This window comes from Phoenix dactylifera, chromosome 1 (assembly GCF_051530095.1).
Source record: "Phoenix dactylifera cultivar Ajwa chromosome 1, Ajwa_hap1_PhDact_Kaust_v1.1, whole genome shotgun sequence".
Classification (NCBI taxonomy): domain Eukaryota; kingdom Viridiplantae; phylum Streptophyta; class Magnoliopsida; order Arecales; family Arecaceae; genus Phoenix; species Phoenix dactylifera.
Genome location: NC_143190.1, coordinates 37,050,591 through 37,074,816, shown reverse-complemented (window position 1 = coordinate 37,074,816; position 24,226 = coordinate 37,050,591). Strand labels below are relative to the sequence as shown.

Genomic DNA, 24,226 nt, shown 5'->3' with positions numbered 1-24,226 from the left:
TGGATTGGAAAAAGTACCCTATCTTCCCACTTGCATCTTCTTTTCAGTACCAAGTTTGCTTCTTGCATTGGTGAACCAAGTTTCATCCTCAACAACTTCCTAAAGGACTGTGAAGAGGAAATTAAGCTGCTAAGATCATAGCCTAGAGTTGCAAGATGCTTGGTGAAATATATATTGGCATCATCTACGCTGAATCACCTTTTAAATCTTATGCAAAAAAACTGCTAGTTTTATCGAGAGATTTGGTAAATGCTTAAATGTACTATTGTAAGAATCCAAAGTTGGTTACTTGATACTTTTTCCTCCTATAATTGTTAAACTTTGGACAATAGATCTATATCCTTCAATTATGAAGATCAAATAAGTGCATTATTTTTTTTTCAAAAAATTAAGTGTTATTATATTTGTGCAGCTTTCATCATCCAACAAATGAGCCGACCATGAAAGGATGATGGCCACATTTTCTACTACAAACATATTTCCGCTATATCGGTACGCCATCTGTACCGGATACCAGTGCCAAATTGATAAAGTACGGTACATTTTGTACCGTCCGATTCGGGTTGGTATGGCGTATCTCGTTGTAGCACGTAGGAGGTCCCTGGACATTGTTTTTACATGAATAGATGAGCCAAACTACTCTCAAACGCATGACTTCAATTAGGCTTGCCAACAAGGGTTTAGGAGGTCCCAGCATGATACCTCCAATTCTGTTGGAGTAACGCCGACCAGAAAACTGTTAAAATACTGTTTAAGATTTTCTATAGCAAAGAGGTATTGTGATTTAAGTTTGAGCAAAATTATTTTCTGAAGTCGAAGAAAGCAAATGCACATTGATTTCTTTCCCTGCTGTGCCAAAATTCATTTAACATGAAATTGGATGCCTTTTTTCTAGAAAAAAAAGCAAAGATGGTAGCAAACCACCACATTTGATGCCCCTATGCACATCAGTATTTAAGAATCACATAAATAACCACAAGGAAAAACTAGCATGATAAATTCCTCCTTGCATTCTTTCATAGGGAAATCACATTACCAAATGGTTAACAAATATAAAAAGCATTTAGCTGACTTAGCAGCATGGAATGGAGCAAAATATTTCCTTAAGAGAAACAAAAAGTTATGTTACATTAAAAACATGTACTAAAACGTGTACCAGCTAAAATCAACAACAGAGTTACAAAACCTCTAAATATAAGAAGCATGTAGCCACCTAAAATTCCAAAATGAATTAAAAATATGTAAATCAGCTGCCAACATGAAAATAGTGTGGGACTTCATTCATGGAATGATAGCCATAATGTATATGGTAAAACTAACCTCCAACTCTTTTACTATGGGCTTAGCATAATTTGAGTAAAATGATTGTGGTAACTGAATAGTTAATGCAAAACCAGTATCACTTTATCTGGATTATAACCATACTAATGACAACAAATTGGCTTCTTCTCTCTGCTGTTGGTACTCTAAGCTCACCATGAGTCCCATCTTCAATTTACAGTATAACAGCGTAAAGCTTCTGCCATGCATTGTTCTCTTTCTAAGAATCTTAAACAAATAAAACAGATACCATACTGTAAAACATTGCGATCATTTTGTTTTACAACAAAACATCAAAAATCCAAATGAAATGTCCTTCGTAAACTACATTAGGTGTTCCAAAACAAAAGAAGTTCGCATTGAAATTGATCAGTTAACTTTCAAATGTACAAAACTTCAAATCAATCAAACAGTTTCTTTACCCCAGAAACAATAGAATCTACAGAACTCTCCTCTTGTCCCTGTGTATTCTTTTAAATAAGAATTTATCAGCTCCATCTGTTGTGCACTTGCTTCAATGTTCCTAAATTCAGATTTATAATGATGACACGAAAACCTTCTTGCCATCAAATGTCTCAGTTTGCTTAAAATCCATTTTGTAGCAGGTGAAGAAAATCTGCACCTGTTACCCTTTGTTCGACAATCGAAAATGCTTATGAAAAGAAATCAGCCAATACCCTGCATGAAGTAAGATGGAGAAAAGTGATGCCAGGACGTTCAAGATGACACAATTTCTAAAGACTACCATCTTTATAAAAAAGAAGGCATATCTGAGAATGAAAATTAGATAATGCAAGAGTCCTTTCTTTATAAAGATCCTGAGGAACCTTGGCCATATCAGGTGAAGTACCAAAGACTTGGCGTAGACACATGCATCTTCTCGCCAAACCAGAAACTATATTTATGATTTCGAGTTTATTTCCATCAATGATGAATTCATCAAATGTACATGCCATCAAATACGAAACGCGGAGGGCAGGACACAACCTGACAGGAGTTTGTGCAATGAGCCAAAGCAGAAGATTTTCTCAACCAATTTGGAGTGTGACACCTTGAACATTGTGTTCCAACGCATAGCGGATCCACTGGTTGATATTGCATGCAAAGGGACCGGTCCATAGGTGGAATCCCTGCAAACTGGAATTGTCATGGATTACATTGTCGATGAGATGATGAAACCGATGCATGACACCAATGTTTGTGAAGGGGGATTACTGAATTGGAGAGGATGCGGTGAAGGATTTCATCCGAAAGCCGGCTAATTCTATCGACCCCAATGGCCTCAGATCGCTTCCATGATGGCTTAGAGAGGCGACCAGAAGTTCTCGGTTTTTTTTTGTTGTCATATAACATAACAAAGATTGCAGAAGAGAAATTCTCGCTTGGTCAGCATGGGCAACCGAAAAACGATGTCTTTTTGAATTCCGATCATCCATGGATGAGAGAGATAGTTTGGCCTTTGCCCTTTGGCTCGTTCTTGGCCATTTTTAAGGGCAAGATCTTATTGAGGATTTAAATAAAAGATACGCGATCCTGGAGCGCGTATCCTATATTTGAAAATAGGATTTGCTCTTCTTTCCTCATTCCTATTAGTTATAAATAAAATAAATAGATTATTTTTTAAATAAAATTGGCATACACATGGCAGCAACTACTACTTTTTTCCTTGTCCTTTTTTTTTAAAAAAAAAAAGAAAAATTAAAGGATTGAAACCCAACAAAAATCATTAAGCTCATGAAAAAGAAAAACACATTCCAATTTACTCACCGGTTTTTTCTTTTTCTCCCTTTTTTTTCTGGTGAACTAGATGAATCATTGAACTCTAGTGCAGACACATTCTAGGAGGTCAATTTTTTTAAACTGAATTGTAAGATTGCTAGAAGACTCATAATTTGTTGTTCGTATATGTCCAGCAATATAAGATGAGACCCAGTCAGCTGTACAATTCGTCTCAACTCTTGAAGAAAACACTCTTACTTATAGAGTTTCTGTTAGATTTCTGTCTTGAAAGTTAGGTCTCCTAGACAAACATCCCTTGCATTTCAAAATACCAATAAGCATAGTGGAATTCATATTTAAATATTAGACTATCCACTCAACGACCCCAAATGTTATTGCCTCTTTGTAAGGGGCTTTCTATACTGTGCCACGTAGGCCAAAATGTGAATCTCATAGCAGAGTGCAGAAAACCAGTTATGGGAACTAGCCGATTCCTCATCGGTCCACTTTTGCTTGCTCCTTTACCATCCCTCCACCACCTCCGGCGCTGATTTGGCCGCCAATATCACCACATTAAGCGTTCTTTCTTCGTGGGCCTCCTACACAATGGAATTAGGAACCTTTGCCACCCGTGACATGATACGATACAAAATTTTTTTGGCACACCGAATATGATGCGTTTACCTATTCGTTTCAGCCCTTCCACGTTCTGGTTAGCCCCCTCTTCAACATTTCTTTTTATAATAAAGATATCATCGATTCCGTGTGAAGCCGTCCAATTAGGCCTTTTAACGAGCGGAGCTGCTCGGGCTCGGCTCGGTAAAAACTCGGCTCGGGCTCGGCTCATAAGTCAAATGAGCCTGAGCCCAAGCTTAAAATGAGGCCCATTTAAATTCGAGTCCGAGTCTGAGTTCGAGCCTGAGCAATTCTGAACAAAGCTATGAGTTCAGAATCCGACGGCTGAGATCAGTCCCAAACCCTGCATCCGACGGTTGGGCCAACGCCCTTCTTTCCTACCCCTCCTCTCCAACCATCCTCCTCAGTCCTCCCCCGACTTGCTGCGGCGCTGCCCTAGCTCCTTCTTCTCCAGTCCCCACCTCCTTCTCCATCTGCCCTAGCTTTCGCTCTCCCCTCCCTTTCCGGCGGGGGCGACGATTTTCCGGCAGTTGAAGAAGAGCCGGAAGAGCTCGTTGGCGGGGAGCTCGATGGGCGGCGCGGTGCTTCTCTTCTTTCTCATTGTCCTCAGACCTCATTTCCTCCAAGTAGCACGACTATTCCTCTTTCCTCCTCAAACCTCATTTCCTTAAGGTATCATCGTCGATCGGTTCTTGATTTGACCCCGTCTCTTAGTTTTCTTTTTTCGATCCGGGCTCTCTATGTGGCCGCAGATTTCTAATCGGTTCCGGCTTGCTTTGCTCTCGTGATCTCTGTTGGCGATGGTTTTGTTTTTCCTAGCTTGGGTTTTGTAATGGATGGATTTGGATGGGTTTTTGTTTCGATTCATTTGTTATAAAGTTTGGGGATTTCAGTTGATCTGGAGTTTAGGGACTGTGGTTGTTGAAGCTCCATTTCCCCATTTTTATTCGAGTTTGATGGGGCTTTGATATGGGGTTTGAATCTTGATGGGGCTTGCCGCGGAGAAAACTGAATGGCTTTGATGTGGGGTATGAAATGCTCCGTTAATGAGAGCTTCTGCACTCAGCAAATAGTATGGGTTGGGATTTATTTTTTTAATCTGTTGAGGGCCAAGTTCCCTGTAGGTATTTGTTGCTGCTGGCATGCTGCTGCTGCTGTTGTTGAGGGCGTAGCCGGTTGCCTGTGGGCTGTGGGTAGAAATAAATGTCATTTTCTTCTCCACCCTCTGTTTCTCAGCAAACAGAGACTCCCTCTGATTAATAATAATTTGAGGCTCTGTCCCTCGCCTCTCTTCCTCTCTGAGTAATAATGATTGGATTTTGGTTTTTATTCGAGTTTTACTGAAGATTTTTATTTTCTTTTTGATAATTATATCGTCTCACTTGCTTGCTTACATTATCAAATAACTAGAGCTTCTGTTTTGGATAGTGAAATTTGTATTGTATTTTTCTCTTCTCACCGGTGATCATGTTTTAATTTGGATAATCAATGTTCTTTTTTGTAATAATCAGGTTGATGTTATCCTGGTTGTGTAGTTCTTTTGTTTGAAACCGTCAATAATATTGCAACAAAAATGGGACTTGCATAGGTTGTCCAAGTTATAGCATGGCAAAAATGAGTTGTCTTTAAATCAGTTTCGATAGTTTCTATCTGTTTGACCTACCTACATACTTCTTATGTAATGAAAATTAATATTGAGGGTTCTTTAGTCCGAAAGTAGTACATCCAGTGGACCTTTGTGAATTGATCTCAACTTTTCATGTCTTATGTTAAAACTCTCTGACTCTTTAGCTAGTATTTAAACAGCCTAATTTTTTGTTTTTCCAAAAAAATAAATAGTCTGGTTTCTAAGGATATGAAGTACTAACCTCTATTTCATATGATTATAATCTCTAAGATACATAAATGTCATCATAATACCTTTACAATTTCTCTGGGATTTCAATTCATAGTAATCATTATATGACTATTGTAATCTTGTTTCCTACATTGTTTTATTTAGAGGATTTAAATCAATATGATTTGGGGTATTGTTTTAGATTGATTGTCATTTTGTGTGGTTTTATGTGGTTTTTTTAGCTGTGGCAGTAGAGGAGCATCCATATAAATAGCAGAAGTTTGATGCAGAGTTTAAGTGCAACGGGGTTCTCTTAATGTGGTGAAGAAGACTTGTTGAAAAGGACAAGCCGGGCTGTGATATCATGTTTATATTGACGGCTAATTTGTTTGGGTCAAGTGGTTAGGGATCACTAGATTTTGTCGGGCTGTATGGTAAATTATACTGTTTATAAGATTTGAGGCTCATGCTTGTTACTTTCGGAAAATAAAATTTTATCTTATAGATTTTGAAAATAAATTTAAACGGATTTGATATTTAGAATTAAAAGTGAACAAGTTGGAGCATCTATTGGGGGGGGGGGGGGGGGTGCAAAGTGGATCGTAGGGCAGGAGATTGTTTCATCTCGGCCGGGCAGACCACAACACCGACCAGTCAAGACCACAGTTCTGCTTAGAATCAGCTCGATCGCAGACTCCGCCGGAGGCTCAGTTGACCTCAGTCGGATTTCTCCGCTGCTACGACCTGCAGCAACCTCTTCTGATGCTTATAATGATGTTTTGGCCTGAGCTCGGAACGTCCTGCTGTATTAGCTGCGAGCCAAAGAGTAAGTATAGAGCATATGCGATGATGAATAAATATCTAGTATCTAATCTTTTGTTTTTCTTTTGGATTAGATAGTTGAATTTTTCTAATATATATCTATATGCCATGGTCCATGTTTGGATGAGAAATGTGGGGTTTCACTTTCCATGCTACTTAAATTCCACACAGATTAGGTATAAGCTGGAAGCTTGCAGGATAATGACACATTATCCATAAAATTATGTTATAGAAGGCCCTCTGGATATGTATACATCTTTTGAAAGGAGCCGAACCTACGTGGGAGAAGGAGCATTTGAGCAAGAGGTGATTGGTTGTTTCATGGATGTGTTGCAAAATGGGCACTTTGTTGGTGCAGGCATATATTCCTTTTGACCGGAGTGTTGCCTGTTATAATTTTTCCTTCTGGCTGCTAGCTAACTAAAAATTTGCACCAAAATTAAACAGGGTTAGGTATGGCTCAAACAAATCCTATGGCAATTGAGTCTTTTTCTTAATGGGATTCCTGATAATTGAATTCCAGAAAATAATGCATTGCAAGTTTTAGTGCTGAGTTGGTAGTATGTAATTTGGATACTAGTAAGTTTTAGTGCCAAGCTCGTACCGAGCCCAAGCCCGAGCTTATATCGAGCTCGAGCCCGAGCCCAAGCCGGGGCCCGACTTTGTATCGAGCCCGGGCTCGAGCTTGAGCTCGTAATTGAAACGAGCTTAAGTCCGAGCCTTTGCTTTGCCAAGCAAGCTCGAGCTCGAGCCCAATATAGAGCTCGGTACCGAGGCTCGGGCTCGGCTCGGCTCGTTAATAGGCCTACCCAATTCGTTGACGACTTATGCTAGGCTAATCAGGGAAGCCTTTCGAATCCATGGCGAGCAGCCTCTCTCCAAAGCCAGGGCCGTCTCCATGGGCTCCTCCTTCGCTTCTCATTTGGAGCAGGTGATCCTTATGAACCCTAATTCTCCTCGATATTACTCTCCATCCTAATCCTCTTCTATGCATAAACCCCAACACAAAAAAAATACCTCCAATCTCCAAAATCTGTCTATAAATCGAGGTTCCAAATCATGCCCTCTGCGGCTGACTGTCCAATATCAGCTACCTTTATCTTTTATTTTCTCATCCTATTTCAGATTCAGAGCTTCCGACCCATTTCGGGATCCCTACGCTCTGAATTAATAGATCTCTTGTAATGAAAATCGGTAACAAAGATCTCAAAGTTTCTACATACGTGATTCTTTTTTAACGAAATATTGGTGAGGGTGATTAAGAGGTTCTTATGGTCGAGTTAAAGAAGCCTTTGTCCCCAATCATCAGAGCATCAGACACTTAGGAATTAGGCAATTGTAATATTTTGTTGTTCTGACCCATGGCTTGGTTGACTTTTTGTTCTTTTTCCCTTGAACTTATTTGCAATTTTTTTTAATTTTTTTTTAATTTTTATTTTTTGGGCTGGGAGGGATGCGGCATTCCTTGTGAAGCCTAATTGGATGAAATTGGATATCTTGGATCATTAGGCAGAGTTATATGCAGGCAATAAGTGAAAGATGATAAGGAGTGCTGAGAAATATAGCCTCTCTACAAGCCACAGAAGTGTGTGAATGCGTATGATAAGACAGTATTTTGCCAGATTCTTTGCTCCACCAGATCCTCTCCTTCTTGCCAATGAATCGAGTCATTGGCAGTGAGCCTCTTGTTGGAGGTATTTGTGGATCTGGCTCCAACCCAGCATTTGTCCCCTTGGCAGATGATGCAGACACCATTGTTAGATTCATTGGCCAGTCATCTCATGCTTTATGAGGACAAGTTCAGAATTCATGTCCAAGTTTCTTTTTCTCCATTCTAGGTATGTCAATGTTTGTCGTCTTAATTCATGGCTCCTCTTCCCTACAAAGCATGATATAGTAGATCTTGACATTGTTTTGCCTGTGGATTCTGGGATGATTTTGAATTTTATGATACATCAAATTGGGTAGTCTCCAACTTCTTGAAGATTTAACAGTCCATGGATGCTATAGCAGAGAACTGTCGTCATAGAAACTCACGAAATTGAAGGTACAGAAGTCATTTGATGTTCTCTTTTGGAGGACATTGATCTTATAATAGATGTTCCCTCTGTTGTCTCTTGAACTATGTGGAAGTATCTGGCAGCCAGCTTATATTTTATATTTTATTAAAACTTATCATCTATTACCGGCAGTGGTGTTAAATTTACAAATATGCTTCTGAATTTTGAATGTTTTATCTGGGGACTTTTTGTTGGTTGGGCTTCTTAAAAATCTTAGTGATGCTAAAACTGAAACTTTGTGAATGTGGATCCAGCTATGCTGACACCAAAACTTCTGCTCAGTCTAATAGTTCAGGTATTGATGTGTGCAATACATTTAGACAAGAATCCTGACATAATATAGATATGAATAGATGTAATATATAAGCAACCTTACTTTGACAGATTCTGTTGTTGTTTTGCTTTTTAATAGTTTGAAGGAGTGAAATCATGAAAATACAGAAGCATGAAGCATCCATAATACAAACAGCAAATATGTGGCAACATTATTTCCTAGTTTGGGATTAGCAGTTAGGAATTTCATTGTTTTAGGGTAAGAAAACAATTTTTTGTCACAAATTTATTATCAGGCACATGTGCAGTTGTGCTCATTGATTTTGCTTTTTTTTTTTTGTGCGTGTGAATGTGTGATCATCACAAAAATTTGATTTCAGGACTCTTTCAATGTCTGTGTTATCCCAGCTCAGTTTTCTCAAAATTTGAAGTCATATACATTAGGTGAAGTTTTTTCCATTTGTAGCAACCTTATCCTTGATACTTATCTCAGCAGGTACTATTCCCATGTAATTACATAATAATGTTTGATGATGTATCATGTATTAATCTCTGTATGTTGAGCTAGTTTCACATGATCAGCTTTCTTTACCTACCTTGGATGAAGAGTTTGTCGACATACGTATAGGTGTTGGCATCTCTGCATTGCTTGCATTTATGAAGCCCAAGGATTGGCGATCCAAAAAAGTAGGATTTTTAACTCCTGTAAGATGTTTTTCCTTTTCATTTGATTATTTCACATATCACGCTTGTGATGTATAGTTGTACAGAAATAGCACAGGGAACTTAGAGTCATATTTAGGCTTTTTTGCTGAGATTTCTCATATCTTTAATGGGAAAAAAAATGCAAAAGAAGGCTTTTGGCAACAATTCTTATGTAAGTCGTTTGGTGTAGACATCATAAAATCTTCTTCACCATTCAGACCTAATTAGATTTCCATCTTCCATAAGGAAAGCCATCTAGAATCTTTCCTGACAATCAAGTTTCAACTCGTCTTCTATGTTTTCCCCTTTGACATGTTGACAAATCCAGGCTCCTTTCCTTATGAGAACCTATGAAAATTTTCACAGACCTGGACCTTACCATCTCACTTGGTGCTCCATCATTACATAATCTATGGGTTTAAAATCCTTCACTGACTTCAACAAATTCATTCATTGGCTATCTATTTTAAGTTTTTAGGCATATGTGAGCTATCGTTTTTAATTTTTGTAACACATTCAGTTCAACATTTCTTATCTTATAGGCTCATAATTGAATCATGGGCCTTACCAATTGTCTAACATTCTCAACTATAATAGAAATGTCAGACTTACTATCATCTCATCATTTTCTCTTCACTTGCAAAGTCATTTGAGATCATGCATAACAACCAAGTACATCTTCACTTCATCTGCATTTCTTATGTATATTTTTTGAGTTTACCTATCAACCACTTTAATATTCCATATAATATATTCAAATTTAGTTATTTCTGTCTATTATGTACCTTAGGCATTTATTTAATATGCTTCTATTCCATGTACTATGTGTTAGCTATGACTCTCATCATCAAAAGCTGTTTTTTCCCCCCAATTTTATGTTCTTTTACCAACATTATATCATCAACCAATAACCCATGTTACCTCCTATTTGTTCGTCCATGACAATGCAGGAAAGCAGGAGCTTAGGGCTACCCTTTGTGTACATCCCTAGCGAATGAAAACTTAGTTTTTTGTTAATTGTTTTCTTTACTACTTGATAAGCTCATTTGGTATATATGTGGACCTAACTTAAAGGTTCTCATTCTAACCTCATGTCTTGCAACTTAAAGTTCAAATTTATGCCAAAATGCTGCCGACTGACAAGGTTATGAACTTACAAATTTGCTGAAGTATGCTCAAGGGATTCCAGCAGAACATGGTTGCTAACATAGTCCCCACAGAACATTCTCATGGGTTGACAGCTTGAACATGCAATCTGGTTCATATGACTATATCATATTGCTTCGTATCTGGTTGCATGGACAAACTGATTTAGAATACAACCATTTAATTTGATATGCATAATTGAACTTTGAATCACTTCTAATCCTGATATGCTGATACTCTATGGATACCTAATATTTTATCTCTTTACAGAGGAGAGGAGGGGACTAGTAGTACTCAGAGCTTTGTTGTCCTTCCCATAGTAGGCATGGGGGGTGTCGGCAAAACTACACTTGCAAGGCATATTTTATGCATGAGAGGCTTTTCCCTAATGACAGAAGTCAGGAGAATCATTTCTCACTGAAAAGGTGGTTGGATGGGTCTAATAATCTTGATATTAAGGAGATCTGAAACTGAAAATGAGTATGTGATGCATGATATAATTAGAGAGTTGGCAGCTTATCTTTCTTCAGATGATTGTTTTGTGATCAATGATGAGACTGAACAAATTCAACCAGGAGTGCGCCATCTAACTGTTACAACTAGCAAATTGGATGCATTTAATGATTTGAGCATGGTTGAAAATTTGAGAACCATTTTGTTCTTTGGCAATTATGAAACAGGTGAATTTTATAAGGTTCTTAAGCGCATTTTAAAATACTCGAAAAGCCTGCGAGTGTTGGATTTATCTTACAGTAACACAGAAATCAGCAAACTGCCAAAAGCTATTGGTCACTTGTCACATCTACGGTACCTGGATATCTCTAACACTAAAATCTGTTGGTTGCCGAAGCTATTTTGTAAGCTTTACCATCTACAGGTGCTAAACTTGCAGCTGTGCGATTTTAATGAGTTACCTGAAGGAGGGAGAACTAGATTGGCAATGACATGACCTCAGGAGAGTCGCATATGGTCAACTTCTTGAGCAAGGAAAGGATTACCAAATTATTAGGCAGATGCTGGAGATTGTCACAATTAGAAAACTGTAGCTCTTGGAGAGAGGTTAGTTGCCGAAGCCATATCTCCTGCTCTTCACTTAAGCAAACAAGATGACTGCAACTGAAAATCTTCAGAATCTGGAGCGCAGGTAGGCTTCCCAGGAGAATCCCATGATTGTTGACTAGGAGGCTGTCATCCACATGTAGTTCATTGAGAGATAGCAAACCCTGGTTCTGACGCAATTGCTCTGGGTGTAACGACTCGCATAAGTTTGGACATCTTGCAATCTCTAACTGCTTCAGATCAGTGAGGGACTATAATTTCCCTTGGAAACTCAGCTCTGGGCAGTTTGAAAGGCATAAGTCTGTAAGGGCAACCAAGTTAGACAAAGACAAAGATGTCATGTGGGGGTAATGAGATCTTTAACATGGTGAGCGAGGTGAGTTTTTGTAGACATTCAGGTAATGCGCTGCCAAGGTCACCACATGAGTTGATTTTGAGCTCTGTAACTAGTAAGTTTAGCATGAGGAGGGCAAATTTTGTCAACTTCAAACATTGCTCTATGTGGAGTTTTTGGAGGCAAGAAAATAACCGTTGGCCTTGTACTTCTTACCACTCCTCAAATTTCTTCAAGTCTTGTAGTTTCAGATCCTCCAAAGATGGAAACGCACCATTAACACCGCCATAGAGTTTAACACCAATTTTTCTCAGTGCAGGCAATGTTTCAATATGCAGGACCCTGAGAGAGGGAAGTTGCCCAAGGGGTGGAAGGCTTGTCAACTTGTCACAAGAACTTAGATGAATAGATTTTAGACTAGTGAAACGTTCTCTATTGACCAGCCAACTTGGAAACATATCGCTATCATAACCCTTGATTACTAGTTCCTTGATATCACAATAAGGTTCGATCCCTTCAAGTAGCCCTTTCAAGTTAGGTGTATTTTTGCTTTTTGAAAATAATTTTGAGTATTCTTGTTAAAATGAAGCCGGATCTAGTCACTGGCCCATCTTTATCTCAAAATAAAGATGCAGTGCATTAAGGTGCCTCTTTTCCCTTAGTTTTGCATTCATGGCCTCTTCCTTGCTATCAATATTCTCAAGATTCTAAATTAATAGCTGCCCTCGAAGTTCTTTTAGGTCCTTTAATTCTTCTATCTTGTGACCCTTCTTCTTTCCAACGTGGAATTCCTTTAGTTCTTGAAGGCAAGTAAGTTTCTCAATCCCATATATTAGAGAAACTGTCTTAGATTCTGCACACAAATGGTGCAAGTTAGTCAATTTGTTTACCATCTACAGGTGCTAAACTTGTGTAGATGGTAAACAAATTGACTAACTTGCACCATTTGTGTGCAGAATCTAAGACAGTTTCTCTAATATCTGGGATTGAGAAACTTACTTGCCTTCAAGAACTAAAGGAATTCCACGTTGGAAAGAAGAAGGGTCACAAGATAGAAGAATTAAAGGACCTAAAAGAACTTCGAGGGCGGCTATTAATTTAGAATCTTGAAAATATTGATAGCAAGGAAGAGGCCATGAATGCAAAACTAAGGGAAAAGAGGCACCTTGATGCACTGCATCTTTATTTTGAGATAAAGATGGGCCAGTGACTAGATCCGGCTTCATTTTAACAAGAATACTCAAAAGTATTTTCAAAAAGCGAAAATACACCTAACTTGAAAGGGCTACTTGAAGGGATCGAACCTTATTGTGATATCAAGGAACTAGTAATCAAGGGTTATGATAGCGATATGTTTCCAAGTTGGCTGGTCAATAGAGAACGTTTCACTAGTCTAAAATCTATTCATCTAAGTTCTTGTGACAAGTTGACAAGCCTTCCACCCCTTGGGCAACTTCCCTCTCTCAGGGTCCTGCATATTGAAACATTGCCTGCACTGAGAAAAATTAGTGTTGAACTCTATGGCGGTGTTAATGGTGCGTTTCCATCTTTGGAGGATCTGAAACTACAAGACTTGAAGGAATTTGAGGAGTGGTAAGAAGTACAAGGCCAACGGTTATTTCCTTGCCTCCAAAAACTTCACATAGAGCAATGTTTGAAGTTGACAAAATTTGCCCTCCTCATGCTAAACTTACTAGTTACAGAGCTCAAAATCAACTCATGTGGTGACCTTGGCAGCGCATTACCTGAATGTCTACAAAAACTCACCTCGCTCACCATGTTAAAGATCTCATTACCCACACATGACATCTTTGTCTTTGTCTAACCTGGTTGCCCTTACAGACTTATGCCTTTCAAACTGCCCAGAGCTGAGTTTCCAAGGGGAATTATAGTCCCTCACTGATCTGAAGCAGTTAGAGATTGCAAGATGTCCAAACTTATGCGAGTCGTTACACCCAGAGCAATTGCGTCAGAACCAGGGTTTGCTATCTCTAAATGAACTACATGTGGATGACAGCCTCCTAGTCAACAATCATGGGATTCTCCTGGGAAGCCTACCTGCGCTCCAGATTCTGAAGATTTTCAGTTGCAGTCATCTTGTTTGCTTAAGTGAAGAGCAGGAGATGTGGCTTCGGCAACTAACCTCTCTCCAAGAGCTACAGTTTTCTAATTGTGACAATCTCCAGCATCTGCTTAATAATTTGGTAATCCTTTCCTTGCTCAAGAAGTTGACCATATGCGACTCTCCTGAGGTCATGTCATTGCCAGAGAATCTCTTGGCTGCCTCTCTTAAAGAATTGCATTTCTCGAGATGCCGGCTGTTGAAGGAACGACACCAAAAGGAGGGAGAACCAGATTGGCAAAACATTGCCATGTACCTTGCATATGTATTGACCACAAGACCATACAAATGCCGCAAGAAGAAAGCTTAGACACGGCTGCTACTTCTATGTCTTAGGTATATGATCTGCTTTCTAGCTTTTGTGCACATCCCTCAGTTACACTTTACATTTGCTTTGCGTATTAATGATTTCAAATTCTAGTAATATACTAGGACAACATCTTATGCCGGCCAATATTATCTGCCCTCCCTTTGTTCTTTTTTATTATAATCATTGTTTTTCACAATTGATTAGATATTCTATTGCTTAAAGAGCTCAGTAACCTCTCTGTAATCTAATCTCAGATTGAGAAATCCAGTTCCTATTGTTTGTGCTAGTAACACATTGATTGAAGTTCCAAAGATAGTCTATGGCACCTAAGGACAATTTGATCCTTGTATGAGATATCGTGCTACCACTAGGTATATGAAGTCCCATGTTATATCCTGTTAACCCACAACTATGTATTTTGTTTTGTGATCTAGCAATCTTATCATATAGTCTGATGGCAATCCTGCACTTAATCAATTTTTTCCCCTACATTGTACTTGTTTACATTTCTAAGGTCATGCCACCACCAGCTTTATGAGGGCATTGCGTCAAGCTACAGCATACTGATACATGCACATGTATTTTTAAGTGTATGGCTTGTGCAAACAATCACAGCCTGATTTGTGGTCAATCTTTGCATTAGCAACTGATTGAGGTCTCTTGGTGTGTTGCTATAAAGGAGGCTCATTTGGGAATTTGATGGGATTCAAGTTATTTTTCGAGGATGGATGAGATTTGGTTTGTTAATGACATTAAAAAAAAGTAATCACTATGTATGTACTTGTGCAAGTTTGGGATAACATCAAGGTTGCAAAAGTACCAGTCAAGATTTTGCTAAACTTAATAGATGCCAGATGAGCATTGCCTTTAGAGTAAGGAGCTGATTGGCCAATGACTGTTCACATCCCCCACATGCATATCGATCTGGAAATGCTTTGAGATGGTATGACAAAGCCACTGCTACTTCCATTGTTTAGGTCCACTCTCACTTCCTATCCTTTATCTGTCAGTAATATTTTGCATTATTCATATATTAACGGCCTGACCGCAATATTATATGCGGACAACAGTTTTTGTAAGTCCTTATTTTCCAACTCTTTTCCTTCTTTTTTCTTTAGTCATATTCATATTTCAATTGTTTGAAGAGCTCGCTGGTCTAATTGGGAATTCTCTTGTTAGATCTCAGTAACGGTACATGTTTTTTAGGGCTTAAAGCACACATTCTGTATTTTGTCATCTAACTGCACTCTATTCATCTATCGCATCCTTGCAGGTAAATAGAAATATTTCCATTGCTTACCTGGCATTTTAAATTTCTAAGGTTAGCTTGAGATGAGAAACTCTAGGAGGCTTTGTGCCAAGGTATCACCACTTATTCACGATTTAGATTTGGTAGCGTATGGCTTTCGCAACAAATTCAGTTCAAAGTGTTTTCATCTTCTAGCACCTGATCAGTCATTCAATTCTTCTGATAGGTTGCATTGGACCAGCCAACTTCAAGGATGCGACAAGCTTCAGTATGTTAAAACTGTTTCATACCACTTTACGTCCCTGAGCTGAGCCCTGAATCAGTTTTAATCACCTAAGAAATAGTCTTGCTAATTATCTCAATTTGAAACCCCAGGACATGCTGCGATGTTCCACAAGGAAGCCAGCTTCCAAATGTTCTAAACTGGAAAGCACTTCATAGGATCCTGACATGCTGTAATGGACTCTCATTTGGAATGCCACAAGTTTGCGCATTTTTTTCCCTTCTTTTCCTTTCCTCTCTTTTATTTCTTTCTATTTTTTGTTTTTATTGCTGAGAAATGTGATCGCCGTGCATTTACATGCATCCTTGGATGATAAATTGCAGAGTTGTTGAAGTTAAATATGAGTAGTTTGGGGTGTCACAAAATATGATGTAAGGTCTTACTGGATGTTCAGCGCCTATCTTCTCCACATGCCCAATGTTCAGCACCATCTGGAAAGCAATCTGCTCAGAGCTGGGGGTTCTTCATGCACAATCCTCTTTCGACTATCTCTGCACTGAATGGGTCCAGCAGAACTTTGCTAAGAACAGCCGGCACATTATACTAATGCTGCTCGTAGCCGTGGCTTGGTCTTGTTGGAGAGAAAGGAACGCCAGACTTTTCCTTAACAAGCACAGACTCATTGCCTCAATTGCCACTGAAGCACTGCATACATTCAATGATTGGTCACTAATCTGTAGATACAGCACTCTTGCAGATTTTGCTGTGGACTAGGGTGAGGCATGTTCACAATCATCTGGTCGACCTCTGAATTCTACCTGCACCTTTTTGGTATCTCTAGCAATTGAAGATGACAGGTGGCACGGGCTTTGGCACAGACTCTGGCACAGCACTGGCTCTGTCATGAATTTCTCTCTGCTACTGGAAAACTGATGGTGTCATCCCCAACTCCCTTACTTGGATGGCTGAAAACTCTAGTCACTGGGTCTTCTTCGGCAAACACTTCGACCGGCTCATGGCTAAGGAGAATGAAGAGCTGTAGAATGATGAGATTTCTCCTGGGGCTTTACCCATTTGAGGTTCTTGATGCTGGAGATGCTCCCAATTTGGGTTCATCAATTCTCTGGTACTGTAACTGATCACTTGATCTCCCTCCTTTTGTAAATGCTTTTTCATCTTCAATAAAAGTCGGGTGGCTGTTTACTTAGCCTACTTTTCCATCAAAAAAAGATCTTACTAGATGTTACCACGCTTGTGTAATTCTGTTTCCTTTTCTTACTATTGCAGCCTGCAATCTAAGCTGAGGCCAGGTTTTTGGATTTAGCTGACCCTCGTGGGATTGGCCCACCAATTTTGAATTGTCGATGTCAGGAGTAGAAAACCCAAAAGGAGAATTATGAATTTATTTGATAGGGGATTGTAACATTTCACCTGGAGATGGAAAATTCGCTATTATTTGTTCATGAATCATGAGAGCAAACCTGTGATGAGGAGATGAGCTACTGAGAAAATTTTTTGCATGCTCAGAATGTCCATTAAGATGCAGCATCAAAAGCTGGATTCTCCATTACGAGATACGTGGGCCTTAAATTCACGTTTGCATTAAGTTTTTTGACCGAATGATGGATTCCATGTAAACTGCCCTTTTACATAAAAAAGCAATGATTCTCAAGTTCAACATTCGAAGAAACACTTCTATTAGCAGAAAAGGTGATGTGCATTGTTTCATTTTTCCAAAAATTTCAGATAAATACAAAAATAGAGATGTGAATGCACACAGTTCAGGGGCGCCCAAAAAGTCATTTTTTTTTGTAAGTGGAGGAAGGAAGACCTTTCCCCAGATTTTATTAAGAGATGGAAAAGAATATCAGGTACAAGTACAGAGGATGAATAGAGGATGATGTAGAAGACAGTTGATCTTAATGACTGAGTAGAGTGTCAATCTTCCTCTCTAAGATTGTCCTATTTTTCCCTTCTCGGTTGATTGGGGATTTCTTCTTCAGGAACACCCTACAGTTTCTTTCCAACCAAATTTGCCAACAAAATACAAGCACCATTTGATCCTATACTCTATGAAAATAATGGATCCTCTCGCATCTCCAGGTTGTCTACAATGTCTGAAGGAAGTTGGCTAACCTCTCCAGGCAATGCACTTTTTGACAGCTAACCAAACACCTTTGGAATAGGAGCAATGAATAAGAAGGTGATTAGTGGTTGCTTAAGGAGCCCCACATAATACTCCGGACCACAGTAATATATATATATATATATATATATATATATATATATATATATATATATATATATATATATATATATATATATATATATATATATATATATATATATTAGCTTGCCCTTGTCCCTAATTTCCAGCTTTATTTTCTTCTTTGTTTTCATTGGTCAGAATTCATACTCAAGTTGTTTGAAGAGCCAACTGACTAAGTGATGGATTGGGATGTAGTTTCATTGTCATAACGCCTATTTCTGGTAATGGTTCGTGTGTTGTTTAAGCACATAAGCACATGCTCTGTATTTTGTTATACAACTTCATTCTATGCAATATGCATTGATTTGGTTGCATCCTTAACAGCGAGTTAGAAAATTCTCAATCTCATGACGCTTCAAATTTCTCAGGTCAGCCATAGCTGAGAGACTTTGGAGAACGTTGCACCAAGGTATCACCAGGGACAATTTAATTTGGGTTGTATGGCTCTGTTATCAATTATAGCACAATGACAGTATCTTTGACAACCGTACAGTTACTTCGTTGCTTCTGGTAGGTTGTTACAAAGGAGCTCCTTTCAGAGACGCCATGTGCTTCAGTCTGTGAAGACTTTTCTTCAACACTAAACAGTAACGCGACGAGCCTTCGATTGCTTAGAATCGCGTCAGCTGAGGCATACAGGCAAGCCCCATTTAAAGGCCTAGGATACAGCCTGCATGGTTTCAAACCAGAACGAGCTTTCGAGAGTTTTAAACTACCTCCTATGGGACGGGTGGCATGTTCTGTTGACATGGAAGGGAAGCCATCTTATGCACCAGTAACTGATAATGATCTTCTGTCTTCTGATATGCCGTTGGGATGGATTAATTATGCCATAAGCTTTTTATTGATGAAAAATACAATCGCTGCAAAAGACAAAGTGAGAAGAGTCAAATTCTGATTTGTTGTCATTATGGTCACAGAACATGATATAAGAAATTATTGGAGTTTATCAATCTTGTGTAACTTCGCTTCCTCTTTTGCCTTATTATGGTTTCTTCTTGAATAATGACATAATTTTGATGTAGACACTGAAAATTATTGCAAAGTGGACAGATGTATTGCAATAAGGAAAACCAATAGATGGATTCTCCTTCGTGTGAGTCCAAAGCCCTAAATTCATGCTTACAAGAAACACTGTATCCATAAAAACTAAAGGCAATTAAGTATTTTTCCATTTTACAAAATTTCAAAGGAACAGGCATCCATTTAAAAGAAATGGCAGTATGAAAGTACAAGTTCTCGGAGTCAATACTGTAAGAAAAAACACTTATTAGTTCTCTCTCATGACTGGAATGCGATAATTGTTTCTTCTAGAACCATTTTACGCAGTGAAAGGTTCCACCTCACCATATTTCCTGCTCTCATAGGAAAGTTTCTCTAGAGGAATGTTTAATTCAAAATTCTGAGCAAAATGTTCAATTCAAAACTGTGCGCTAAATTTAGGTTTCAAGTGATGGAAATGCATTCCAGCAGATCATTTTTTCTCTCTATGAATCCAAGCAAATGTTCAGTGGACCCATTCTTCAGGCCAAGGTAACTTCGATATCCGACATTCCACAAATCCTGAACCTGAATACATTTAGAGCAGAAAAAGCTGCAGAAGGTAAGAGTAGACAAAAGCCAACAACGCCTTGACCTGCCTGTTGGCACCCTGCTCCCCTCTCAGCATGGCACTGGGGAGATGTTCCAGGTTCAGACGCACAAAACGGCATTTATCACAGTTTTCACAAAATTAATTTCAACACAATGAAAAACATAACCACCACAATGCCAACATAGTTAGAAGAACGAAATTTTTAGCAGCAGGTTCCTACTTATTCTGGATGGTTATTTGCAAATAAAGCAAGAACTCATGCCAGTCCGAATGCCATTATTCTGGGTCAGTCATCTGCAAACAGATCCAGATACTTGTTTTCAACAAATTTTGAAAAAGCTCTCTCAGAAGCAACTTCAGAAATTGGCTTTCATACATCATACAAAAGGCTAAACTTCATAGCAGCAGGAATTAACAGGATAGAGGATGCCACAGCAGCTCCAAATATACGATGCGAAATTGAATATGTTGCACTCAGCTGTGGCTTCTTCAGAGGCAGATGTGGTGATAATGGACGGTTTGAAACAACTTTGGTGGATTCAGATAAGGCTCGACTTGCATGGAGAGCTCGGCTTCCATGGGACGAATTCATTGGCTGTGAAGTTCCCAAATAGAAAGAAGATCCACAAGGGGACCTAGTGAAAGTTTTGTAGCCTCCAAGTTGCGCAAGTCTTGGAAGAGACTGACGAAACCAACCTGTATGAACATCCAGAACTGGTGCCAGTGAGAGGATCTGAGAAAATTGAATGCAACATGATGTTTGCACCATAAAGGAGCAACCATATACATGTGCTATGTTCAATTTATAGAGATATTAAGCCTACTAAAAGCCAAGACTGTGTAATGGCTTTAGTTGTTCTGCATGTGAACATACACTTAGTATTGTTGTAGAACTCAAGAAACGTAGTAAATATTAATAACATAAGCTCAGGTGCAAGACATAGGCAGCTAGCTAAGAGCAAAAGGAACAGCAAAACTAGCAAACCTCTTAACTAAAACAAGCTCGTCACAGATGCATGGCTAGCAAACCATGGACTTCTTTAAGTCTTTAAGGAAGAATACCAGGTGAGTTAATTCCTCATAGAGATTTGCACCAACATCATATATTATGGAGGTCAGATGGTTATATAGGCCATCCCCCTTCGGTCCTTGGTATTTTTAGCAGCATATGCTTTGGCAGAAATAGAAACAGGATCCAATCATGTTGCAAGGGATCAAGTCATCTGAGATTCTAAACAATTGTCCAAACTTTTATTTTATGAAGTAAAAAATGGAACTGAAAATGAAGAGTTATATTTTATCACTGAAAATTGAAATTTTTCCCTCCTACCATGAAGTGCAAATGGAGAACCTATATGAAGCATGGAGTGAGCAGTTGGGTTAAACTTACATGCTCCTGCACTAAAATAGTTAACAATTAAATCCTACAGAGTCAAGAAATAAACTAGAGACAAGCTAGATAGGCAGTGCAACATAAGCATCCTCATCAGTTTGCTTGGCTTTAAGCAAGAAAGGTTGATGATCGAGCTTCATTATGGAGACAAGTCTGAAACCGAGGTTTCATGCAGATCACACTTATGTCAACATCCCAGTGAGGAACCAATGATATATGGAAGAATATTTGAGGAGTAAACTGAGGGTTTTGCAGCTTTATCTCAGGTTCTAACCTTTTCGAGAAATTTGATGTGGTGCACCAAAAGTGCTTTTTTTGAGAAAGTAGTATATCAAATGATAAGGAAAGAATTTTGCAATACAAGCACAGCCAAGGGTGTGAGGCCTTATTAAAAATTGAGATGCGCAAGTTAAGCCTTCCAAATGAGAAAACTCCCAGCGAGCAACTTATGCCACAGAACCATTGGATGAATTTATAAGCAAAACAGAGGATTGAAGAAAAAATAGGCAGAAGAAAGGAGCCTATTTTCAAATTTAGAAAACTTTAGCCCACTTTATGGTTTGTATGTGAACTGTAATTTCTGCCAAAAGTTAAAATTTCATTAACGAATAAACTGCTATGAGCTGTGGTTGGGGTTGCAGTTTGCATATTATCCACTTTGACATAAAAATGTTGTAGTTGTATGTTCCCTTCACATGTAGCAGAATTTCACGGCTTTAATATGATTCCAATTGGCACTCTTAACACCTTTGACTTCATTTAATATACTTTTTAAAATGAAATGCAAGATTTCAGAAATCCTAATTTTCCTCAGAGAACCTTGTATTGAATTTACATGGGAACTGCCAAACTTTTACTTATCTCAAAGTAATTCACAAAATAAGGATAAGAAATTTGGCTTATTCAGATTTTACATTAGTACCTTTTAGTGAAACAGCCAATCACTAAAGGCAATGCCACAAGGCACATCAATTGGCACAATTAGCCCAATATCAACCATTCTACAGTGAACCAATGTTAGCAACAACAATCACAATTTTAGGAAATATACTGCTCATATCTATTCTATTTTCATCTCTTTCCACATTTCCAGTGGATTTCATACACCAGTTTTTTTGCCAGTAGTTTGACATCTTTCCTGGAATTACTTTCGTGACCAATTTTGATATAAAGCCAGCAATATAGAGATAATAATTTTTCTTTAGGGTTAAGCCAAACTTAGAATTCATAGGAGTTAAAATGAAAGCACGGTTCGTCATCTCAGTATCGGACCCCATACCGATGCCACACTAGCACTGTGTCGGTACGGTACAGTACGAGACTTTTTAGCGTACCGAGTATCAGTACACCACCCATACCGGATACCGGTACCAAACTGGTATGGTACGGTACGTCCTATACCATCCGATTCAGACCGGTACGACGAACTATGAATGAAAGTGTTCTGGGTACAAGCAAAATCTTCCGAGATTGAACCCAACAAGATCATATTTTTAAATATATGTCTTTCATTATAACACATTAATCTTACCACAACTCATATGAGGTCCATAGAATAATCTGGACTCACAAAAATGGAAAATCATGCATAAAATCTAAAAGAAAATGAAGATCAGGAGCATAGAATTAATGCAAGTCAACAACTTCGAAAGTGCTAGGCATGAATTATCAATTATCATACTAAGAAATGCTTTTCAAGTTTTCTATATAGGAGCATAACACCATAACAAATGCTATTATATCACCCAACAATGTTATGATTCTATGAAAATAATAAAATCTGTCCCCAAATATTATTTTCCCCTCTTGTTAAATAGAAACCATGAACATATACCAAAACAATATTTATGGTCATGCTCAAGAACCATTACTGGTTTTCAAGCATCTTAAAAAAAAAAGTTCATATGCCATGTTTATTTCTCTGAAGAACAAAGGCTGGGTATCAAATTTTGACCAATTTTTTATGGGACCTACTTTACAAAAAATATAGAGTTGCTCATATAATCATGGAAAAGAGTAGAGCATCCATGCCTTTAGGACAGCATACGAGCATAAATTGCATGAACTCATTTCAAACAAAATTATGCTTTTCAGAAAGTTAGGCTCATATCAGACCACTATATTCATGTAATGACCCAACTATCTAATTTATCACCATACAATCTTATACTCGTAATTTTTTATATAGAAGAACACCATGATGAATACTAATCTATGACCCAACAATCTTATGGTTTTACCAAAACAACAAAATCTATCATAAAAATCACTATGTCCTCAGGTCTTATTTTCTCCCCTTTCAAAACACAAACCTTGACACACATCTCAAGCCAATACTTATAATCAAGCTCATGCAACATTATGAGTGTTCAACCATCTTACTTGAAAGTCAATAATATACCAAGTCTCATTTCTTTAAAGGAAAAATAATGCTGGTATCAAATTCAAAAAACAAATTATTCTCAGACCTATTCTACAAAAAAAGAGTATTGGACCTGTTTTCACATTCTAATATTCCTCTCTTGATTAACCTTGATTTGGATGGATGAAAGGCATGCCTAGGTTCTTTTTCATGACCCACGTAAGAAGACACAATATTGCCGAGTGATTAAAAGAAAAAGAAAACTAAAAGATGCACTAAAAGCATGAACAATATTAAATGAACGGATTGAATCAACCTCTATTTAATCTGAATTCATGCAACACTAAACATCGAACGCATATAATTGAGAAAAACAAAAAGAGGGAGAACACTCAACCATCATTCAATCTGATCTCAAGCATCTTTGGCACCCCAAAATTAATAATGAAGAGTAGATCGAACCACTAATCTAGAGAAGAATCCTAGTTCTATGATAACAGGCTGATGTAGCCCATTTGGTGTAGATACTGAGGTAGATCTATTGTAGTCTTGGGTAAGGTTGTGAGGGAGAGTGTATGTGAGATCTTCTTGTCCTGGTAACTCTCATGGTGGTTGTCAGCAATTCCTTGCATGATTAACTTCTTTTTTGTCCAAATAACTTTCTTTAGAAAGTAAATTCGAGCAAAAAACTACCCATAGTTGCCTCTTATAAAAGTGGCGGAGCATAATCTTTCCAAGTGTCATGCATAAATTTGATTAACCAAAGCTTGATGGGTCTAATATTTTTGACCAT

The 24,226-nt window shown here is 38.3% G+C and overlaps 1 protein-coding gene across 50 annotated transcripts; it reads left to right on the top strand.

Annotated features, from left to right (window-relative positions):
• The first annotated feature begins 4,047 nt into the window (after positions 1-4,047).
• On the top strand, positions 4,048-19,037 carry LOC113463389 (uncharacterized). 50 transcript variants are annotated; one of them, XR_016413207.1, is made up of 10 exons: positions 4,049-4,347; positions 5,755-6,338; positions 9,048-9,354; positions 15,617-15,705; positions 15,819-15,860; positions 15,968-16,941; positions 17,103-18,018; positions 18,223-18,311; positions 18,453-18,493; positions 18,578-19,037. XR_016413207.1 is itself a non-coding variant. In XM_089930714.1 (5 exons), exons 1-5 carry the CDS (start codon positions 7,233-7,235, stop codon positions 11,460-11,462), a joined length of 387 nt encoding a protein of 128 aa, XP_089786840.1. In that variant the 5' UTR covers positions 6,345-7,232; the 3' UTR covers positions 11,463-12,067. The 50 variants fall into 50 exon arrangements, 3 of the variants coding, with proteins under 3 accessions (XP_089786840.1, XP_089786841.1, XP_089786846.1); XR_016413206.1 differs by having other exon boundaries at positions 8,807-9,354; XR_016413202.1 differs by having other exon boundaries at positions 7,860-9,354.
• The last annotated feature ends 5,189 nt before the right edge of the window (positions 19,038-24,226 follow it).

What these genes read in the sequence shown, in the direction of transcription:
- LOC113463389 (XM_089930714.1), top strand. Translation starts at nt 7,233, where the DNA reads ATGGGCTCCTCCTTCGCTTCTCATTTGGAGCAG. An exon ending in CTTGATACTTATCTCAGCAG is followed by an intron (nt 9,164 to 9,295) that starts GTACTATTCCCA and finishes ACATACGTATAG; the next exon opens with GTGTTGGCATCTCTGCATTG. An exon ending in AGGATTGGCGATCCAAAAAA is followed by an intron (nt 9,355 to 11,198) that starts GTAGGATTTTTA and finishes ATTATGAAACAG; the next exon opens with GTGAATTTTATAAGGTTCTT.